We start from the raw sequence: 23,893 nt of genomic DNA, 5'->3' as shown, positions 1-23,893 counted from the left end.
TTCCACAAATAGAAGTAAGAAAGTCATCTGAGCCGGCCACAGAAAACAAATCCACTACAAAAGGCTTTCTTGGGTTTGAGGAGACAAATGTAGACATCTGATAGCCACAAGTCACTCGTGCTTGGAGAGTTTGTAGAACAAACAGAAGGACTTGACTTGACTTGACTCTTGGGTCTTGACTGCAAGTCATTTTGTGTCTTTATGTTCTTCACCACAGCACGATTGCATGAAAATTTAAATCACTTTACGTAAAGTCACTCATTGTAAAGTCATGAAGGCTAGACAAGAAAAAGTCATGAAATGAGAAACAAAATCAACACAATATTTTTCTCATATTGATGGTTAATGTGTCTTTAAATTAAAAATGTGTCATCAGAATTGGTGAACAGATGCCAGCTACCATTTGTTCACTTACAGACACAGATTACGTGACTGAAAATAGGTAAAATGTCAAACCTTCCCCATATTTCTTTACCTACACAAACCACAATCAGCCAATGTAGGTCAATCACGTGACTCAAGTTTTTTGCTGGATTCAGCTGAGTCCTTTATGTCCATCAAGTGTGAGTTGCACTCATTATATCTGGAAAACTATTAGAGTAAACCTTTTTTTTTTTTCAAACTGCACCAATTGATAATTTAGGATAATAGTTTTTTATGTTTCATTTCATAGTTTGAAATGAGTACCTTTAAATTCGCTCACACTATTAAGCAACACCTTAACTTTTGTGACATCTGCTAAATTTAAAGGTTTTCTTTTAGTTGGAACCTAAATGAAAAAGCAGAATTACAAACGATTTAATATGTTTTGAACTAATTAAATCATACTGTGCGTGTGATCACACTCTCAAAGTTGAGTAATCAACACTCACATCACGTGCTCATTTTAATCCCAACATATGCTGACAACAAAGCTTTGACTGTGGTGTGTTTTTTTAATAACTTAGCATATGTTCTTTTTGTGTGTCTGAACTTATAGATAGATTTGTTTAAAAATATTTTCTGAAAGTGCCAGTGTATTATATAGCAGCTTCACGTTTTGTAGAGGGGGAGAAAAAAAAGACAATTTTGTTGCTCCCATCTGCTCGCTGCAGAGCCTCTTCATTTGTTACCATCTTTGTATTCGATGGGTTTGTCTTTCGACACAGGTAGGTGTCTTGTTAGTTCAAAGGCTGGCCCCTCCCAGCTGCTATCTGTGTCTGAGATTCAGGTGATTTATGTGCTGTTCCCCCTCTCAGAGTTGACTTCCTCTCTGCGTGTTGTCCCCCTAAGAGGAAATCATACTGAGTCAAACAATTAAAACCCGAAGTTTCAGAATTTTTTTTTATCTCTCAGCATAAAAGACTCTCAAAGATATTTTCTTTGCGGAACTTCATCTGAAAATCAAAGTGTAATTGCGTCTGGATGGTACGTTTGAGATGATAGGTGCCTTTGCAGACCTTTTGAAGCAGCATGTCGCCAGTTTGGTTGGTGCCCAAGAAACAAAGAATAATTGTGTTAGTGAGCAGTGTTTTTATCTGCTTTGTGTCTCACTTCACTTCTGTTTTTTAAAAGAAGTAATTTGCTATTCTTTTATAGCTTTCAGATTTTCAGCCATCCTCTTACTCGGCAGGACGTCTCAGGATTTGTCAATAGCTGAACTGACAAGCCCGGCCTTGGTGCGGTCCAAAAGTTAGTGAGTTTACCCATCTGGATGGGTGGAGGATTCCTCCGTAATTAATGCTGTGGTTCTTCTTCAATTAAATAAACTTTAATTAACAAGCTGTAGCATGGATCGACCGCCCACAACCCCCTATCCAGCTTGAGTCAGGGGCATGTTAAAGGCAGATAAACACTTTTGCACTAATGAAAAATTGATTGCATAGATTCTATGAGAAGGAGGTATTCCTTTGGAATTAAATGACTCCCCTCCAGAGGCACGCTTAATATTCTACAGTGTCTGCTCAGCTTAATCAGAACCATCCAAGGTCCCTCAATCGAAGAAAAACTCCATTCAGAGAGCTGGAACAGACAGACAGTCAAAAGAGCCTCAGTAAAGGGGATGAGTGAGGGCAAAGCAGTAGGGGTAGATTGGCTTAAAAAAAGAGAAAAATTTAAAAACAAAATGAGTGGATATTTTATTCATGACTTGTTGCATTTTGAGCTGAAAAACGATGCATGTTAATTTGTGGAGACGCTCCGGCTGATGTTTGCAAGACTGATTCAGATTTAAAATTTTTTGCAAAGGTCTGACCTGTCCATCAGGATTTCAGACAAGTACAGTTTTTCTGTAAGAAGTTATTGAAAACATAATTAATCTTTTGCTAACTTCAGGCTGAATAAAAACATGGCTATGGGTTTATGATAGATTTTTTAAATAATATTATTATTATTACATTTTTTTCCAAAACAACACCAGGTTGCCAGGCTCTTTGTCAGTGGAAAAATAAACATAAAAAAGTTTGAAAATACTTGACAAAGATAATTTAAAAAAAAAATTAAATAAATGAAATTCAATTCAGTTTATTTGAATTGACGTCAACTCAAAGGAACTATATTACATTACATCTGTTTAAACCACTTTATAGTTATTTAATTGTGCCGTCCTTCTCTATAAGCCCTCGATTTCAAATAAATTGCATCATCATTTTTAGTAAACAAAATTACTTACTGTTTCATTTCATGGAATACATTTTTTCTATTGTAGCTATTTGCTTGGCAAAATACAGCTTGATTTTAGTAACTATTAAAATAATAAATCTTTTTTCATATTTTCCCTCATTCCTGCATATTATAGGTCTCATAAAGTTAGCTGGATTTTTTTTATGTCACCTGTTTAAGTTGTAGTAGGTGCAATAAAGTAAAACTATAGTCTTTACTGAGCATTAAGTGAGCAGCATATATCTCTGTAGAAAATTTGTTTCTTTGCTTCTTATTCCTCTTGGAGAACATGCTACAGATATTATAAATAGCTAAGTTTAATCCTTCCTGATCAAAAATCTACACACCGAAAACAATCTTTTGCTACGGTGACTTAGCTGTTTAATGAGGTCTGTCTGAGCTACGACTGTTGGGATAAGTTGATGAAAAAAATCCCTCAAAACTGCGAAGGATTGTGTGAATTTTCAGCTGCCGTCTTTCTGAACTCTGAGTGTTTATGACCAAGTATCTAGTGAGCTGTGTGGCTGTGTTTTGCACTACACAACTTATTTTTGTGTTTGTGGTTTGCAAAGCTGTATTCAAGGCCGTGCATGTTATTTTGTTGCCCACTTCCGTCCACTTTGGTTCACTTTGATCCCACCTCGGCAGCTGCCGCCGAACTGCTGGAGTAGAATACACTTTTGAAATAAAGATAGGCAGATTTGGACTAGTTTTTCAATAATTATTATTTATCATGAGTGTGGCTTTTAGACCAGGACATTTGCCTCGGATGTTTTCTGTCAAAACGGAGCTACTGTGCAGTTGTCAAATTACAGCTCTAGCGTTCTTGAGATGAGTTGCATACATCTGTGACAAAATTTAGATGGTTCGGAAGTGCCTGCAACGGTTTTATAACTATTACAAAAAAAATGTTTTTGCAAAAATTTTTATGTTCGAAACTCAAGCGACAGCGCTGCATACCTCTGCTACTCACAGTGAATTTGAGAAATCCACAAAAGTCATATGACATTCTGGAGACATTGGGGAGACTCCCTCATGAATGCTGTTCATCAACTGAGCCCACTGGTACCACCTTAGCTATGGTGCATTCATGGCCTGGAAAAGAAAAAAAAATCTAAATTTTCAGTGTGGCATCTGCTGGTCATCGGTTAAACTAAAAACTGTCAGATTCTGCTCACCTGCTGAGCAGCCTGTGCATCCCGAAATATCTCCTTCCCCTAAAGACAATAGCAAGTTTTCTAAAAGTTACAAACTTCTTCTGCAGCATGGGTACATATTGATATTTTCTACACCATTTTAAATTTTGAGGCCATTTTTAAACTACTTTTCTCTACAAGGAGTCTGTCACAACAAAAAAGCCCTGTTGAAAAGATTTGATGATAGCTCGTTTCCTGCAAATCAACATTCCTTTGTCTCCCACAAGAGCAGAAGCAGCTTGTTGAGCATTATCTTTAACATGAGAGAGAATGAGTGCTCACCAATTTTGGATTCAATTATTTGAATTTTCTTAAGAGAGCGCAGATCCACAACAGCTGCTCTTCTGTTTGCAGTGCTCCGTAGTTTAAGAAAACATGTTCATCCTGCATCTCTGAGTCGAGACAAAAGAACCTGCTTAAATCCGCAACCCTCGCCTCAGTCTGTTAAGACACTCGGGCAAATGGGGTTCCATAATACATTTGAGTGGTTCTTTTGGAAGCTTTTAGACATACAGTAATTGCAGTGTTTTATTCTTACAAGCTTTTTGAGTGATGACAAGTGTTGTTTCATTTTTACGCTACTGCATAAATAAATATCTGAATCTATAAAATGATAACACTGATTGCAGCACAAACACAAAGACAATAAAGAGTAGTTGTTTGGGGACGCGTTGGTAGTTTTTTACTTTATTTTACTCTAGACAAATCCTTAATTTATGTTGTAAACACTGTTGTTATTTCAGATGGAAGGTGGGCGTTGCAGGAATTGAAGCAGCTTGCTGATGAAATAATTTAGGCTCTCTAAAATTTGTTGTTAAATAAATTTTACTTTCAATTCATGTGATCCGAGTCAGAACACATCCCTCTTCCATTATGAAAACATTGTAAGTTTCTTTTTAATGTTATGTTTGACATTTTATCCAATTTCATTTAATTCTAGATGCTTTTCAGTTGTTTTCAATTTGCTTGATGCCCTTTTTGTTGCTGAAGTGAACAAAACAATTTACAAATTAAAATGTCAAACCCTGAAAATTAGAAGGACTTTAGTTTTGTCTGAACCATTAAAGTTAATGACATTTATAGTCATTAGAGGAATAATTACGCCCTTTTTTCTGCATCTAAATACCTATTGTGTAAATTGATTGGACATTGCATCTGATTCAGGTTTTAATACAGTAATATGACATGAGTAAGCTATGTTTTGCACTCCAGGCTTATTTAGAAAAAAAAAAAAAAGAAAAGAAAATGAAACAAGTTCATCGGATCCTAACTGCATAAAGAAGCAGTAAAAATCTGACATTTCCTGTGTAAAATATTACATCATTTGCTTAACTTTAACACATAGCTGTGATTTTGAGTCGTTTTAAATTCTACCAGACTGCTGTTGTTGCAATACAAAGTCAGAGTTTCTTATCGGGCATTTGATAGGAATAGGGTTGAAAACAAGTTTTGTTTACCGTTAAACTTATTGACCCACTTTAACAGCGGGAGCAAACACTTCTCAGCAAACATCAGAGCATTTTTTTTTCTAGCAGATGCATCTATACAGAATGCAAAAATACATCAGTGCCAAAGGGGAGAGTTTTTTTTTTTTTCCTTTCACACAACAGAAGCTACATGTCTCAACGGCTCTCTGTTTTGCAACAGAGGTGTGTGTGGTGGACTGCGGTCCCCATGGCTCCTGTATCGGCGGTGTGTGTCACTGCGAGGAAGGCTGGACGGGACCAGAATGTGAGCAGAGGGACTGTCACCCACGCTGCATCGACCACGGAGTCTGCCGGGAGGGCAAGTGTGACTGCCACCAGGGCTGGACGGGTGAACACTGCACCATTGGTGAGCCACGGTGACACATGCAGCTCTCCACACCCACACATGTTTTCCAGAGAAACCCAAACCACAGAGGAAATTCAATTATTGGCAAGGAAAAAAGGGCAATGTTGGAGTGTGAATGTCAGTATTCTCTGAAAGGTTTTCAGTCATTAGATCATGTTATACTTCTGTTGCTGCCTACACTCTTTTAACAACTTTGGCAAACTAGTCATGAGTAGCTGTTAGTGATATTTTTAGTCCGCAGAGCAAAACTTCTGTTTCTTGCAATCCAGTTTCCACTGAACCGAACTGTGCGGCCAGGATGTGGACAGCCACGCTCGCTGACTGAAAATAAATGACAACATTCACTCAAGTAATTGGGCTAAACTTATTTTAAACTCAAATTAGGGGTGGCTGATCGGACGATACTAGATGGTGAAGGATTAGAATATGTTGACGGTCTGCCAAAGCAGAGAGGTAGAAGGGATCATGTGATCGTTTAGTTGGGCACATTCTATCTAAGAGAGCTGAGGGGAAAATCAGTAGTAAAAATCAATGTGAAACTTTAATTGTGTCTTCAAAAAGTTGCGATGTATTTTTGCCATAATTTATTATTTTCATTTTTTACAGACAGTGCCAAATACTTTATATTTTGTTCCACTTTGATTGCTGTTTACTGCTAAACATTATGTGATCAGTTTATGAAGTTTGTTGCTGTGTAGGATTATCCTACACAATGTTATCATTCCAAATTAGCATGAAACAACACCTGCTATTCTTGTTTTTTTATGTTTACCTTACAAAGACTTCTACTTCAGGTGGTTTGAGTGCATTCTACTCTTCTGCCTAACACATGCTGATTTTTATTAAATTCATATTAGCTTTCAGGTTCTTTAATTTCTAAAGGCAAACAGTTGTTGTTCCTTGTGGAAATATAATCTTCTGTTCTATTTGTCCTCTACCTGCACCGTGTAACTGAATGAAAGAAATGGATCCGAATTTAAAGTAGTTTTGAATTTTATTGGGATAAAAGGAGAAAAAAAAACTATTTATGTCAATAAGTTGTAGATCTTATTTCTTTACCTTTCTATAAGTGAAAACAAAGAAGAAATGTATCATTTTGTTAGTCATCGGTTGGCCTTTTTTTTTGTAAACATGATTCTTTCAAAAGGCCGCACATGAACTTAGTAATTTAAATAAATCATAAATATATTTCACCTTTTACACTACTCAGGTGAGACTTCTTGTATTCGGGAGTCAAGGGCAGGTACTGAGGGAGCCAAAAAGCCACCAGTTGGCCTCTTTGGATTATCATTTTTTTCTGAAATAGCAGTGCTTCACCTGGCATTAATGAGGATAATGAGTTCTGAGATGCCACTTCTTATTGACCTTTAACTCAAACTTCCTCTGCATCTTCCCCTCTGTCAAAGTTCCCGTAGTTAAACCTTGACACTCCGCGTCAAACACCATTCCCGCAAGTGTCATTTCCTGCCTCTCGACGAAGACACATTCATTCCCGGTGAAACAAAGATCCGACCCTCCAAACTCTTGAACCCCAATTATGTATTTACAAGTTCTCTCATAAGCAATCCCCTGTCTGCAGCACATCTCTGAGGTAAGGGGAGTTTGCAGTGAGGCAGTTGTGGAGGAGGTCACATTCCTGATCTTATTAATCTCTCCCTCCTCGGGGGCCGCCTGCGCGTCATCCATTTTCTCTTTCTTTTCTCCTGTTCAAGGCTCCCGTCAGGAAAGTAACTCCATGCTTTAGACGCAGAGGCTATGAATAGGTGGTGCGTTACCTTTTCTTTAAGGAACTGGGAGCTTATTTTGTCTTTCAAACCCTGAATAACTGCCATTTGCACAAAGCGCCTTTTAATCACATTACATGGTCAGCGCCTGAATGGAGCACTTTCTTGGTCATTCTTTTCCACGAGCATCTAGATCCTGTTTTATATGCAAGGCTTACCCTATTGTCACTGCTTTCTCAGCACTGCAGTCTGCTGCTAAGGTGTTTTTGATTTGTCTTAGCATAAAATCGCTGAAGTAGAGATGATGAAAAAAAAAAAAAATGAATGAATGAAATATACAAAAGCACAGTATTTTGATTCATATTAGAAGCTGAGCCTGTACACATGCTGACAAGCAGACAGTGGAATGTTTTGATGCATACCCAGATGAAACTGACTCACAGGGTCCAAAAACAAAGAGTGTTACAAATCTCAAATATGAAAAAAAAAAAAAAAAAACCCAGTGTGGTCTTTTTTTTTTATCTCCTGTGCATCGGCTTCTCTTGTTTTTGGCAAAACAAAGGCAGATGGAGAGTGTTAACAATGAATATTTTACCAAGCACAAGTTGCTGAATTGATTTATGTTGCTTCTATAGACAGAAACATGTTCACCATCCAAGGCCGTTTAACAGAAGAAAAATGTGATCTTAACCATGAAGACATCTATATTCCTGATTAATGACTCACTGTGTTAATTAAAATTAAACTCTAAGGTTTTCTAATACTGTCTTTTTCCTTTTGCTGCAGTGAAACTGTAAAGAAGCTCCTTTGCCATCTTCTCTCAAATAGATTTTCAGCTTATTTCTTTCTATAAACATTTCTTTGCCTAACTCCTTCTTATATCCATTCTCCTCTTTATTCTATGTCTGCATGCCTGTCTGCCTACCTCTCTGTTTCTTTCCGACTTCCTCTTGGCTTACATGTGTAGCCTTGGATTCCAGAGTATCAGGTAAAAAGACACTTTTCACTTTGCATGAAAGTTGTATTCTTCATGAAAATGTTGTTGTTGTTGTTTTTTAATTCCACTTAACACCTCAATTTTTTTTATTAAAAATGTGGACCCATTAAAAAAAAAAAGTTAAACGTCCCAATTTTTCAATATATATTAGTCATATGTTTTCACTCAAGCTTAGTATTAACTCTTCAGCTCAATCATCGTAAATACTGTGATTTTCACACACAGTCGAGAGGTTGAAATTAAAGACAAAGCTGACACGTGGTGATTGCAAAAGTGATATTCAAGAAAATAACCTGCAGAGCTTCTTCTCTAAATATTTCATCCACGTTTGCAGGCAGCTGCGTGCCTGACATCGTTTCCACTTTTTGCAAGTGACTCTAAGTAAATGTGTTTGCCAGTCTTAGCACACTGCCACCACAGAGATAAGTAATTTTCTTTTCCAAATGTTTCCCTTTCCTCGGTTGTGTAATAGGAGCAGTCAAGATAGGATATAAAGGTAAATTGAACCACTACCCCCACAAGGGAGATTGTCATGAACAATCCCTCCCTGCTCTCTGTTTCTCCTAGCACGGCGTATATACACCTGTTTTATGTCCGAGTCGATCATAATGTTTCTGCTGTGATCCTGCTCCCCCCTCCCCCCCAATATGTCCCCTCCATCTCCTGTCCGTCTGAACAAGTCTCACGCCAGACTCCACGGTCCCTTCTCCACCCCCTCCCCCCACTGTCCCTGTGTTTGCCAGATTAAACGCCCAGAACTGGTGTGGTTTAGTCATGTTTCGGCTCCCTGTCTTCACCCTCCATTATAGAAGGAATGCGATCTGGCAGCAAGTGCACTGTTTTCTGTAAATGTGGAGACTCTTGACCCCCTCTTCTTCTTCTCCAACTTCCTCCTATTTACATATACACTTCCTTTTCTCCTTTGATGTTGCAGTTACTTCACATGAGTGTTTCCAACATCTGCAATGGGCAGTTCCTGCACTAATTATTTGCAGGCGAAAGTAGTGAACCTCCCACTGAAGGATGTTCGGCCTCTCAAATGTGATTTGTGTGACTTTGAACAAAAGAAAACTCTTAAATTTCTAACTTAAGTACAGAATTATAATGTGAATTTGTTTCCAATTACAATCTTTCTCTAGATTCATGCAAAAACCTCCATTGAAGTTTTAATTTTAACCCTAAAAAGCACAAAATATAACTGCATTTGCATTATCTTTGAGTGTTTTAATAACAAGTCAGCACACATGCATTTCATTTTTCATAATAGTTGCACCAAGAACTCATGTGAAACGACTGTAACCCCTCACAGTCTCCCCCCATCCCCAGGTGTATCATACTGTATGTTCACTCACTCTTGTCTTCTATCATATTTACCCCTCCTCTGCCTTTTTTCACTCTATTTGCCTCTTTTGCTCCTGTCTTCTCTCCTTCCTTCTCCTTCTGATCTCCTCGCTGTTGTTCGCTCGGTTGTTTTTGACCCGTGTGTGGTGTTTTGACAGACGGCTGCCCCGGGCTTTGCAACAACAATGGAAGGTGCGTCCTGGATCAGAATGTCTGGCACTGCATCTGCCAGTCAGGATGGAGAGGGCTCGGTTGCGACGTCGCGACCGAAACACTCTGCTCTGACGGCAAGGATAACGAGGGAGGTAGGAAGGAGTAAACGCCTTGTACAAATTGTCTTTTAGCCTCAGAAAAAAAAAAATAAAAAAAGCTTGTCTGGAACTCCTATTGCACCAGACAGGAAATTGCTTTTGATGTGGCCCCTTGGTGACACTGCAAACAAACAAAACAAATCAATCATACATAAAACATCAGTGGAAGAAATATGCAAATGTAGCAGCAGAGCAGATTGTTAAGCACCATGCTTTGAAATATACAGTAGTAGATCAATTAGAAAGACAGGCTGGGATCTAATGGACTGCTCTTATGCCTTATCAAACCAGAACTTTTAAAGTTCATGAGAGGTACTTTGAAAGATTTACATTGCATTGCTCTTTTTTAATGCACTTAAGTTCATGTAAGAAGTCATCTGTGTCTAACCAAGCTCAACGCAGGTTGGAGGTGCTTAGTTTTTCTTTGTGAAACCCTACGTATCTAGGTCAGCCAAACTTTCCCTACCTGTCTTGACTGTCTCCTCACTGTTTTCCAGATGGGCTCACTGACTGCATGGACCCAGACTGCTGCTCTCAAATCTCCTGCCAGGGTCAGACCTACTGTCGTGGCTCAGCTGACCCCGCTTCAGTTGCCAGCCAAAGCCAGAGTGCAGCTGCCCAGCCCTCATCCAAGAGTTTTTATGACCGGGTCAGCTTTTTGATCGGTCCCAGTGGCAGTCATGTGATACCCGGGGATAACCCTTTCAACAGCAGGTAAGCAACTGAATACATTACTGACAGCTCCTTAATTATCTGGATCATGTTAGCTGTTTGCTGTCTAATTACCAGTTGAAGCAGGCACCTGTATTTGTGCAGCTGAATTGTCATGAGTGTCACATGTATTTGTCTTTGGACTCAAGACGACAAGTTTGTTTACAGCTGCCAAAACATTTCTTTACAGTGACAAGTCTATCAAGTGACAGAGTTTGGTCAGTGTTAAAACCTACCCACGAGCATATACAGTACAGTGGTTACACCAAGTTTACAAGAATAAAATTATTATAAAATTATTCATTGCACCTGTATATATATATATATATATATATATATTTATGTACATGGGTGTGTGTGTGTGTGTGTGTGGGGGGGGGGGGTGTATATATAGCATTTGTACATCTAAGAGTTGGAACACTTCAAAAGAAATATCTTATATTACTGAGAACGACTTATACTTACTTCAAACTATTCTTTTAACGAAAAAACATCAAACAGGACTGACTTTATTTTCTGGGTTATCTTTACATAAATAATGTATTAAGAGTTTGTGTGGTTATTATGAGATATAGACACAGCTTTCATTTTGAAACAAAGTTTTTTGTTTTGTTCAAAACTCACAAATTCATTGTTTTATTTATTTTTATTTTAAGTTTTAATAACTTGTTTGAATTTTTTTGTTGCTTTATTTTGTGTGTTTTATTTTTATGTGTTTTGGGGTTTCTTTATTGAATCGTTTTAAATTTAAAACAACCGCTGGATGGTTTGCCACGAATGTGTTCCCCTCAAGATGGATTGTAACGTTGTTCCTGTTGCCTGAACAAATGTTAAAAGTTAACAACATTCCTGTCACCTCTTCTTTTGTTCTTTTTAACCCATACTTTGCAAATGATGCATGTTTTTCTAGTTACATTAACCACATTAGTTGCCAGTGAAGTTTCAAATGTTCTTGGTGCATTTTCATGAAGACCAAACAAACCAACAAACAAAATCTGCACAATATTTTTTCTCATCTTGATGGTTAGTGTCCTTAAATCAAAAATGTGTTAGCAAAATTTCCTTACTACTATGTGTGTTTGTTCACCTCCAAAAACAACCAAAGTGATTGAAAATTGTTCAACTTACCAATCATTATTGTTTACCTACACAGAGTATGGTCAACCTAATGCAGGTCAGTCACAATCGGCACCATTTTGATTTAGTTCTGAATAACCTTTTTATTAATGTCATACTTTGCCTTGAGAACTTCAAAAGTGTTTGAAATGCATTGTGAATGTTTTTACATCTGAATTTATATCAACTAAATCTTTATTGTTATTAAAAGATAAACAAAACTGAAAACAGAGCACCTTTGTTTGTAAGTACAGATTTTTATTGTTGTGGCAAATATTTAGTGTTTAATTGACATTGACATACCCGAGGCAAAGAAATTGATTTAGAAAGGAAAAAAAAAAAAGTTGTGGACAATGAATAGACGACTGAGTCACATCGATGTGCAAATAAAAGAAACGGTTAACGTTTTTCAATTAAAAAAGAAGAAGAAAAAACCTTAGTGTACCATCACATTTGTTCAGAAGTTTTTTGGGAGGATTGATGGAGAGAAAATGATTACCAACTGTGTGCAGAAGTCTTTGGGATTATTTCATCCAACAGTTTAAAGTAATCCTTATGTAAATACTGTGCTTTACTGGAAATATAGAAAGAGACAATTCCCCTTAGCCGGGTTCTGGGTAATCCTCATCCTCATTGTCTTCAGCTTACTGTCGATTTCATGTCTGGCTGTGGCATTAGCTCCATTGCTCAAAAATTTCATTCGCTTTTTTATCTTCTTTGAAAGTTAGTTTGTTTTAGTCAAAAAACAGAATTTTAGTTGCTCTTCTTACATATATGCCACTAACTTTGGCAAAATTAATTACCTTTTTTCTGTTTTTTTTTTTATCTGAACAGCACAAATACTTTCTGCATGCATGAATACTTTTGTTAAAAGACTCACCCTAAAAAGTAGCAGTGGTGGAGTTTGTTTGAAGGCTCATTTTTTAACATTCATTTTTGGTTACAGGGTAAATAATTTATTGGCAGCTTTTGCAAAATATACTTTATAAAGAATTCTATGAATCACTGCAGCAATGCCGATAAAGAAGACTTTTTCACAGCAGTGGTGACTGTTATACCTCGTCGCAGAGTGCCTGATGTGAAACAGAACAGAAATTGGAAATACTTAGAGGTCATTCCTCTCTTTCTTTCTTTCTTTCTTTTTTTTTTTCAAGAAGCCATTGTGTGAGCCAAGAGAAAGAGAGCGGGTTTCAGTGTGCGGTCTGGTTTCAGAACTCGGCGGTAAACTTGTCTCTTGCATAGCACAGAGAATAAAACATGTGTTGTGGTGTAGTGCCACCCCCCTTCCTCTCCCAGCCTGCTCCTCCACAATAGCTCCCCAGCCGTATCACATGTCCCCACACAAGTCTCCCACTGGGTTTTCAGATGGTGTTTTTCTACAGCCAGTGCGGGACAATGACAGATAAGAACGCATGTATTATATGATTCATTTCTGGAGTTTCAGCAGGTGGTGTTAGTTTGCGTTTGTTTTTGGGCTTCAGTTCTTGTATCATCCGTCTGCCTCTCAAAAGATTAATAGAGACACAGGGAATAAAGAGTGAGCCTCTGCTGGAGCTCTTAAGTGGCCTTGTTTTTTGAGCCAGTAAATAAACGATGGGAGACGGTTGTGCAAGGCACGGAGCGGCAGAGAAATAAAAGAGCAGCTCAAGCTGTTGATCATCCCTGTCTTATATATGTAATGACCTGGAGATAAAGTGGCAAAATGAGCACTTTTTGCCCACCAATGATAAATGCTGTGGGAACGCCTTTAAAATTCCACCCCGTGGTTCTGAAGTGGCGAATTAGTAAATGTTGATGGAGAAATATGGTATTATCTGCCTCCCTCTTACCTTCAAACACGGGACTGACTTAACAAATGACTTCCCACCAATGAATTTAGGAATGAGAATTGGTGTTAGACAAGTTCTACCTGAAGGCCCTGCAGTCACATTGAATAATGGTTGAGGATATCAGGGTCTTAAATCATGCATGAATCTTCTGCGTCTGTGATTTATAAAGCCAAAGTGCCGACAAAAGCATTGTTTTTTCAGGTGAAAGAAGGGAAGGGGAAGCTGAAGCTAGAGAGCCTTTCGACCAGAAGCAAATCCATTTACCAGCAGGAAAAATATGAGTGGGCATTCTGAATGAATAATGCTCTCCCATACGCAAGACTAACTACCACAGTGGTGTCCCAAAGTGAAGTATTTAACCCCCCCTATCTGCTCAAGTGGTATTAATGTTTGGCCAGCAGTAGGGGGTGAGTTATACAATGCAGCCACAGGGTGTGGATGTTTGCAAAAATCGAAATAGTCAAAAAAGAGAATATGCTTTTAAAAAAATATTTCTACTTCTTTTTTTATTAATAAGGAGCTATTTTCATCAAACCTTCCTAATTTAATATTCCACAGTTTATCATTTTGTACTTTCTGATTGTAAAATCTATTTTTTTCTTCCCATCTATACTTCTCACAACTTCACCTTGCTAAACCTTCTCAATGATTCTTTTTTTGTGTGTGCTGTAGTATTGCCTTTCCTCTTACAAACCCTTGTCTTTTTTTTGCAACAGTTTGCCTCCAGCATTGCATTTTGTTGTTCTGAATTGCTATAAAGTGTCTCTTGACACACCAGCCGCCAAGCATTTCAACTTCTTACATCAAGAGGACATGTGTAACAAAGCTGAAGAGTTGTTCTAACACTATTCTTGTCAATATCTTTCATTACAAGTATTACCATTGATATTTATCAGGCTTCCTAGCCTAAAACTTTGGTATGACACTGACAAAAGGCTCTCTTAGGGAGCAAAAATTCTTCCCTGTATTATCACACATGGATTGTGCCTCCTTGAGATACAATTCAAGTAGGAATAAATAATTCAACAGGGTGAAAGTGATAACAACACTTTGACAATCTCACACTTATTTGTCTTATTTAATAGCCTTTTATGCTAGGTGTGTTCTTCACATTTCAATGGCCAGTTTGTCTTTCCGTAGCAGGCTGAAATTTTATCTTTTAATCTTACAATTTGTACATTAAAGTTGATGTTGTGTTTAACCTTTCAAAATGCAGTGTGCTCTTTGGAATTCACTCTTACTTAGTACATTGTAAAAAAAATGACAGAAAGGAATAAAAAAAAAACTTGTTTCCTGAGCGCACGCAGTTCTAAGCCACTCGTAACTCTTTGTTTTTGGTGTGGTCTTTGTTTTGTTTACTTAATGACATCACCACAAAACATATTTCATTTGTTTCTTTGTCTCACCTTAAATAAATAATTAGAAACTGTTTTGCATACTTAATAAAACTGTCACCTAAGATGTTAAATCAAAGCACATGAAGCTTTTATTAAAAGAAACTTATGCTCTTATACAGGTGCATCTTGTCAAAATAAACTTTTTCTTTTTTTTCTAAAGGGCATATATGTAAAGAAATATATGCCTGTGTTTTCTTGGATTATAAATACTGCAAAAGACGAGCAAGATGCTGCAAAATGTTAACTGAAGCCCTCCTCCGGGTGAATTATGGGTTTTTAAAAGCAGTAAACAGACTCAGAGAGAGGCTTTGTGAGGTGGCATTTTCATGAGCAACGACTGACATGTGTGTGTGTTCCTGATGGTCAGTAAATCATCCCCACTTCCTCGTGCCGCTGGCAAAGACATGACAGTTGTTAGTAGTGCTGATGCAGTCGCTGTTGTTGACGCTGACTGGCACTGTTTGTTTACTCAGCCCTTACTCTTGTTTGTTTGTCCTACACAGCCTGGCATCAGTCATTCGGGGTCAGGTCCTAACGGGAGACGGGACGCCGCTGATTGGAGTCAACGTGTCTTTCCTCCACTACCCGCAGTACGGCTACACCATCACTCGGCAAGATGGCATGTAAGGGCTCCCCGTGCACATGTTTATCAGTAGGTGCAATATTTGAGAAAACACAGTCTCTCAGTGTCCTGAGGTTTGACCTGTGGCCAATTTAAACAGTGTCTTTGTGACATGTGGACATTTTGAGGGGGAAAAAAAATGTCCAGCACTGTAAGAATTGTCCTGGCAGTTGTCCAAAATCTACTCAAAACAAATTGAAACAGCAGCACATTGTGCCCTAAAACAATTCTTCATGCAAATGCCACAGTGGAGGGGGCCATTTTGAGACCAAGCTGTTTAAAATGCATTGAATCAGCAAGGGCAGAATCAATCTGCCCGCGGAGTAGTAAAACATGGGATTACTGTCTGACCTTCTCCTGCTATTACCACAGATAGGTCCTTAATAATGGAAGTGCAAACACATACAAGAAAAACGTATGTCACATATCTTACTGGGATGCTCAGGGTGGAGCTTTATTTTCCCGACGGTAGTCAAAATTATGAACCAGGCCTGTGGTTCAAATTCAGCAGATAAAGGTCATGTTTATATGTTGCCGGTGAGGAATAAAAGGCTATTGAGTGGCAGAGAATTGTACAGCTGTTGTTATGAATCACAATCCTTGGGTCCCCATATAGCTGAGGATTAGCTGATTTCTTCAGATATTCCGCCCTGTAACTCTCTGACAAGGAGCGTGATAAATGGTAGGGGATAATCACACTTGGTTAGCCAACAGATCCGCTCAGTGTGTTAAGAAGGGGGGGGGTGCAGCATCAAAGCCTGGCCTCTTGCAGCTGTGAGCTCCCCACTGCCCAAAAGAGGAGAGAGCTTGAGAAGGAAGCTGTTTTAGGTCAGCTGCACAGCTTGGCTGTTGGCGCGCGTGTATGTGTGTCATTCTGGGTGTCGGTGCGTGCACGAGAGACGTGCGTAAGCATCCAAATCTGCGAGTGTGTCTTTGTACACGGGAATGCATGCAATGTCACCACACAGATGTTGCACCCCCTGGGTAGCGAAGCTCACCGAATATATAGAGCAGTACTTCAAAGACTCGCCCTTCATTTCCAAACCAGTAACTTTTCCCTGAGTAATGTCGTGCTAATTAACACCAGTTCACCAGAGGAAACTCCCCAGACTCACGCCTCCAAACCAAATTCAGCCATAAAGTTTCTGCCAGCATCATGCTTGGTTGAACAAAAGTCATAAATTAGATTCGGTGAATGATAATGACACATACTGACTGAATTACTGGCGCTGGTTTGATACGGAAAAGTTTTACCTGCTTTAATGGTCTTGAAAAAATAAACTAAGTAAAAACTGAACATCTAAACATTATTTTCATCAGTAATAAGTTCAGTGAAAGACAAAACTATATTTATTTTTCACTTGTTTTTTTTCCCGTTTAACAGTGCTGCAGGTGTCAACACATCACTTTATATCTTTGCTAGATTTATCTGATACCTTCCAAATACTTTTTTGATCAAAATTTTATGCTGAACAGACTGTAAGGGTCTGTTAAAATGCAGCATTTAGTTAAAGATCAAAGCATTTTTTTTAACTTTTATTTTTACTTTTTTGTTTTAGTTTTTGATATTTTAAACAAAAAGCAGTTTGTAGTCGAGGTCAAATTTTAGGATTTGTTTAAATAAATATTAACCTTTTTTTTCCCCTCTAATATTTGCTCTTTTTATTTACAGTAAATGTTAAAATAGCCCAGTATTTCACCAAAAATTGAATATGAGAAAAACACTCTGACATCTGAAATCAAGCTTGTGTGTCATTTCTTGTTTGTTTGTATGTTTGTTTGTTCTTTTTCTTTCCAAATTGTTATTCCGGAGCTCTTCAGTTGTCTGATGTACAAGAACATAAAACTGATTTTTTTTATGCCTCTTCTTGGCACTTTAAATTAGTAAGGGACCGTTTTTTTCTGTTTTTTTCCACCACTGATAAAATATTGTCAAAAAAGGGATGAAGACATCCTGGAATGGGGCTAAACTAAACAAGAAGGTTTATCTCATCTCTTAATTTTTTTGTTTATGTTTTTCCCTTCTTTTGCAGAAAGCTACAATTTCCTAGTTCTTTATAATGAAATGAAATTTAAAAAAAGGGTTTTTTTTTTGTGGTTTAACAACAAATTTATAAATTAGCTTTTTTACAATGTAATAGTGTTGATTTTCGAGTAAGTTAAGGAACTTTGCCTAAGTTGTAGTCTTAAAAATTTAGTTCTCGAACTTTGACAAATATGTGCAAACATAACACAAAAAATGCTAATAAAATGCTGTAAAAAAAAAAGGGTCATCCTGTAAGCCTCAAAAGCAAAGTTTAAAATGATAAACTGAAAAATGGGCATTTTCTATGGTTTTACAATAAAAGGACTTATAAAATAACTTATACAACAACTGTGTTACATGGTGTAATTTGAGCCAGATGTGGATTTGTCTACACATAGTAATTAACACATAGTTAAATAGTGCAGTAAAACAAAGTTGATCATATTTTATGTATTTCAAACAGTAAAAAAGGTTTTGAGATACTTATTTTTGATACTGAATGGACACTTTATCATTTGTATTATTATTGTGTTAAGGTTTGACCTCTTGGCGAATGGTGGCGCCTCTCTGACGCTGAGTTATGAGCGAGCCCCGTTCCCCACGTTGCACCGCACCGTTTGGCTGCCCTGGAATGTTTTCCATGTGATGGACACAGTGGTGATGAAGCGGGAAGAGAACGACATCCCCAGCTGTTACCTCACCGGTCTGGTCAGGCCCAACCCCCTCATCCTGGCCTCGCCACTCTCCACATTGTACAAAACCTCCCCAGAAGACAGTCCCATCATCCCCGAGACTCAGGTGAGACGATGCGGCAGAGGTGACTCAAAGGCATGATATTAAAGGGTTTTTATAGCCAATTCTGAAATTCACCTCATATCTGATTGTTTGGAATGACTGCTATAAATTGACCCAAGTTTGATCCCAATATTTCAGGCTGTAGTGTTGAAAATAATTATGTTGTTATCTTCATTCCACCATGGCTTGTCTTGCTTATTTTCAACAGAGTCAGATTGGCCTTTCAGCCTGCCTTTGGGCCTTTATTGAATTGAAGCATCTCCCCAAATACAAAGCAATAAATTTTGTCACAGCAGCAGCGATAAATAAATTCTCTGGTTACATGCCTATGGATTTTGATTTGCAGCCAGTTCAGTAAAATCACAGTTGAAAATCACTAACTGCAAAATGTGACTGCAGTCTTTGCTTTTTTAAGTCTAAACAAAATATATCTGTGTTACATTTCAGCTGAGAAAAGCAAATCTGTATGTTTCTGTATAATTGCAGCTTCAGGTGCAAACTGAGACTCCCTTTAAAAAACAGTAAAACTTATCAGTTTTTAGTGGTATGCTATTCAATACTTTTTCTCACTAATAATAAAGAATTCACTGATGCCTGTAGGCTAAGCCAAATGTGCAAACACACCAGTGTAGTTTAGTGTGTTTGCAGATTGCTCAGTAACTTTATATACTGTAATTAGGGTCATTCTCTAAGTTAAATACACACTCATGCTGCTCCTTTTAGCTGTTTTTTATGTCTACACTTCACACTGGGTTTGGCACCAGTCTGACTGCTAATTAAAATCACAGGTACTTCACGAACAAGTGGCCATACCAGGCAGTGACCTCAACCTGGTCTACCTGAGCTCCAGGGCAGCTGGCTACAAGCCCATCCTCAAGGTGCTGCTGACCCAGGATCGTCTCCCCTTTGGCCTGATGAAGGTGCACCTGATGGTGGCCGTCATGGGCCGTCAGTTCCAGAAGTCTTTCCCTGCCTTCCCTGGCCTCTCCTACACCTTCATCTGGGATAAAACAGACGCCTACAATCAGAAGGTCTTTGGCCTGGCAGAAGCTGTGGGTGAGTCCCCCGCTGTGAAGCTGCCCACTAAAGATGTTGTGCAAGCACGGGTTCACTGTCAGACGCCTTCAGGCACTGAACCCTGGTTGAACTTTCAGAGATTGATTTTACTTGTTTTTCAATTGAAGATTATTTAGCTGGGGACTGCTTTTGTTACCATGAGCAATAAAGATGTAGCAGTTGGTGTGAAATCCTGAAATCCCCCAGTGCTGCATTTCTGAAGGCCGTTGCTTTTTTTGCTGACTTGTTTGTTTTGCATGTATGATATTTCAGCAGCTGTGCAAGAATGAAAATATTGCCTATGAGGCAGTGCCTGAAAAAATAAAATAAAGTAAAAAAAAATGCATACAAGGAGTCAAAAGACATTTGTTTTTTTTCTACAAAAGAAAAGTGCATTATTGTTTGACCAAATGATACCTGCCAGAATAATTTGATTTTAATGATAATTAAGGCTTCAGGATACTGCATTGCTGCCTGCTTCATTACAGAAGTACAGGCTGTAACATTTGTATCTTAAAAGCTTGCTGACAAAGTTGTAAAACTCTGAAAAGAACTGGTGGATATTGTTAGGAAGGATAAACACTGAAGCACAATCAAAAAGGATTCATTTGCGGCTCATGGCTTTAACCATATCGCAGCGTTTATAACGTTTACTTTAATGGGCTTCATCTGAGCCTTTATTGTTTACATAATTCACCCTACTTTACACGCAGTTTTGCGTTGTGCTTCATTTGCATTTACACAGGATAAATAAGAGGAGAGCACATAAGCTCCAAACAGTGCAGGTGAGACATAGAAACCCCACAGGTCTTCTAAAATCATCCCAGCCAGGGAGAACAGCAAAGACAAAGAGCCAGCAAAAACCAGCGGATGCATAAAACAACCGCAACATGTGCTGAATGTCTTCCAAGCTACAAGCCTCATTGCTGCTATAAGTGTCAAGTAAAAAGGTTGCAGCCTTGCTCACTGTGGGTATCTGCTGCCATTACTTTCAGTGTCAGTGGGATATGAATACGAGTCCTGCCTTGATGTGGTGCTCTGGGAGAAGAGGACAGCCATGTTACAAGGCTACGAATTGGATGCTTCCAACGTGGGAGGGTGGATGTTAGACAAACATCATATATTGGACATTCAGAATGGTAAGCAATGCTCATCCTTACAGTACGTGTGTGTATGTGTGTGTGTGGCTGTGGGGCAGAGATAGGTGCCTCTTTGAGTTACAGGCAGGTGGTCTTTACCCTGAATCACCGCAGTAAAGGCTTGAATCAGAATGAAATATGGTTCGTCATCCCATCTGGAGATAATAGAGGAGAGTTTTGAAGGGCCGATCACTCACAGTAATGACTGAATAAATCAGTTTGTAAGTCACCGGGGTGCAGGGCTTGCTGCGATTCAACACCACTCAGCTATTTTAGGAAGAAAATGGTCTTTTGCTGCTCATGAAGGCTTATGCTTCTGATGAACAGTCGTCACATTTATTTCTTGCATCAGTTCAATAAACATAATTAAATCCTCGCTCCGTCATCAATCAGATTCTTTGTAATCAGCAAGTACAATAAATGGACATGAGCTGGTCTTTGTCGAGCTGACGCAGGGACATGAGAAAGTGAAACGGACATAATGAAACAATCAGATGCAAATGCAGTCGAGTCACTGCTGGGTTACGGCACCATGAGGTCACACTCGATAATCTGAGGAATTCAGCCAGCACACTGTTTAAGGGTTTCAGTGTGCTGCTGCTGTGGAGGCAGTAATATGACTGCAGTTCTAAGAAGTACGCCTCAGGGCCTCTGGCTGGTGTGCATTGTCAGTTTTCCAGACCGCTGTTTTGACATTAAACCCTCTACGGTGCACAATCGTTGTTCCAGTTGTCCAACACAATTTGTGTCCCTTTCATCTCGAAAATAGTCGAGGTCGGCCCATAGTCAGATTAAAGTATGTGAATAGATTTTTTGGTTTTCATTGACTAGGCTGTGCATGAGTCATGTCTGTTTTGTCTAGTATTTTACATCTCTATTTCTTTTAGTGGGCTCTTGCCAGTCTAGATTCTTGGTAAAATCATTTGTAAACAATAACAAATGCCATTAAAACCGACAGATGAATCACTTTCAGGTGGCTTAAAGTAATAAATGGTAGTCCTTCTGCTTGACTGCCACTCATTTGAATATATTAGCGAACATAAACAAATGCACATAACTTATTATGTAGTTATATACCTTTTTGCTGCATTTTTGCATCTTCTAGTTTAGTTCTGGGTGCACTCTGATGTGTTGTTTCAGTATTTTTGAGACGTTACAGGGTCACAAAAATGTGGTTTAAAAAGTTTTGACCCATTTAAGTTCATAATTTTGATGTATAAATGAATCCTACTCTCAAGTTAGGGCGGAAAATACAAGATGACAAATTATTAAACACTAAAATAAAACCCATAGAGCAAGTTTTTTAGAAAATGTTTAAAGGAACACTTGTCCAAGACAGGGATTTGTTTGTAAAACACAGAAACCCTAAGAAAACGCTGATAGGATCAGATAACATAATGGTAAACAGAACAAAAGTTTAAAATGACATCAGCTCATTGCAAAGTAACTTTATTAAATTATTTTTGATCAATAATATATTTTTGTTTTGTTTAATAAATAATATAGCATGTACTGTTGTATTTTTCTCCACTTCAGGACTTCAGTTCTTTCCTGAAATGTCTTTGTTAATTTCTGAAAAACAAATTTAAAAGAAACTGAACTACACTCTGTCTTTTTTGCTATCAGTTATTGTGATGAACTATTCTCAGTTGGAAGAATTTAGGTATTTGTGCTACGCATCGTTACAAACTTTAACTACATGTGATGGCTTCCACTCTACAGCCCTGTATTGTGCACCGACGCTCACTCTAAGAGGTTACGCTCTTCACCTAACTTGGCGAAGGTCTATCACCTTTTCACAATTTATGCTTCTTTGCAGAACTGGGTCTGAGAAGTAATTAAGTCAGTTAATCAAAGAGAAGCAAGGAAATAGAAATTCTGCTTCATTTCAGGTGTTATTACTCGGTTTGACCTTCAGCAACTATCAAAACTTTGTGTACGAGACTGGTTCAAAAGATGGTTTTATGAATGGATCGCTTTCGAATGTCTGAGGCTCCGTGATCTGTAAAGGGTTGGTTTCTACATGTATTTTGTCACTGTAGATAAATAGTGTAAGTAGTTTAAAAGGATTACCGATTTAACAGCGCACACAAATAAAGTTTAAATAAACAACCAGTCACAGCTCTTTGGGTCTTTGTCAGTTTCCCCGCAGCTCGGGTGCATTTATGAAGAGGTTCACATGGGCTCTGGAGGCTCCTCACAAATCCTCTGCAACCACCTGACACAGAACTATAAATCTTTTTTTTTTCCTTTTTGGCAGCAAAGTTTAGGAAACCACTGAGATTATTTTTGTTAGCGGATATTTCAGCTACCGGAGGAGCTCTGCGAAGAAGGGGAAATGTTTATCTGACTTGAACTTAGTGCTGCCTACACTTCTCAAATAAAGTCTTTTATACCATCTTACATGGATCCATCGCTATTCATCCTGCAATACCCACCTCAAAATCACACATGTATGCTGCATGTAAAACATCTCTGAGAATGCAAAGTAACAGTTGTTTTTTTATCAGATGTGGTTGTAGAAAATGTTATAAAGTTGTTTCTTCACTTTGTTCAAACCTTGATGCTACTTTGTCCTGCGCCTTTGTTAAACATTCAAAAGAACAGACGTAGGAGCTCATTGCCAAACCTAATCTGTCGATCCATTCAACAGCTGAAGTTTATGAAGTGAGCAAAAGAACACTGAAATAAGCCTCCAGCTTGTCGCATGCTGGTGCATTTGTGTTTCATCTCACCTATCTGAAAGTAAAGCACAGCCATCTCCAAAGCCTTCACCGCGGCATCATCACAGTTGGAGTTGTTGTGAGATGCATTTGTGATCAACAGATAGGTGCAGCATGTGTGATATGCTAATGTGTGCTGCATCCTTTATTAGATTGAGCTGTACTCTGTCTGAATTTATCAGAAAACCAAATGTCGGCACACATTAAAAATCATCATGTGCAGGCTTGTTGTTGTACATGGAAACAGCGACTGCAGAAATAAAACAAGGACCAGATGGTGTGGAGCTTTTCCTATGCAGTAAATGCTGCAAACTCCCTAAGGCTTTTTTATTCTCACACTTTTCATATGTCGTGTTACAAAAAATACATTGCAAAGCCTGGCTAAATTTAAAACAAACAAGAATACTTGAGCAAACTTGTCGCTTTCTGTTTCATTT

At 38.3% G+C, this 23,893-nt stretch overlaps 1 protein-coding gene across 5 annotated transcripts in view; it reads left to right on the top strand.

Moving 5' to 3' along the window:
• Nucleotides 1-23,893, top strand: part of si:dkey-237h12.3 (teneurin-3) — a 155,398-nt gene that overhangs the window by 103,867 nt on the left and 27,638 nt on the right. For 2 of the 5 annotated variants that reach the window (XM_017417443.3, XM_017417442.2), the window contains exons 12-20: nt 5,484-5,669; nt 8,361-8,381; nt 8,863-8,886; nt 9,890-10,036; nt 10,540-10,756; nt 15,599-15,718; nt 18,280-18,541; nt 19,327-19,594; nt 20,590-20,733. In XM_017417443.3, coding sequence (XP_017272932.1) covers nt 5,484-5,669; nt 8,361-8,381; nt 8,863-8,886; nt 9,890-10,036; nt 10,540-10,756; nt 15,599-15,718; nt 18,280-18,541; nt 19,327-19,594; nt 20,590-20,733 — 1,389 coding nt within the window. The remainder of the gene's footprint in view (nt 1-5,483; nt 5,670-8,360; nt 8,382-8,862; nt 8,887-9,889; nt 10,037-10,539; nt 10,757-15,598; nt 15,719-18,279; nt 18,542-19,326; nt 19,595-20,589; nt 20,734-23,893) is intronic. The other 3 variants (XM_017417447.3, XM_017417445.2, XM_017417444.2) reach the window with 2 other exon arrangements.

Source organism: Kryptolebias marmoratus, linkage group LG9 (genome assembly GCF_001649575.2).
Source record: "Kryptolebias marmoratus isolate JLee-2015 linkage group LG9, ASM164957v2, whole genome shotgun sequence".
NCBI lineage: Eukaryota > Metazoa > Chordata > Actinopteri > Cyprinodontiformes > Rivulidae > Kryptolebias > Kryptolebias marmoratus.
The sequence above is the reverse complement of the archived record's forward strand: the minus strand, read 5'-3'. Positions and strand labels throughout refer to the sequence as shown.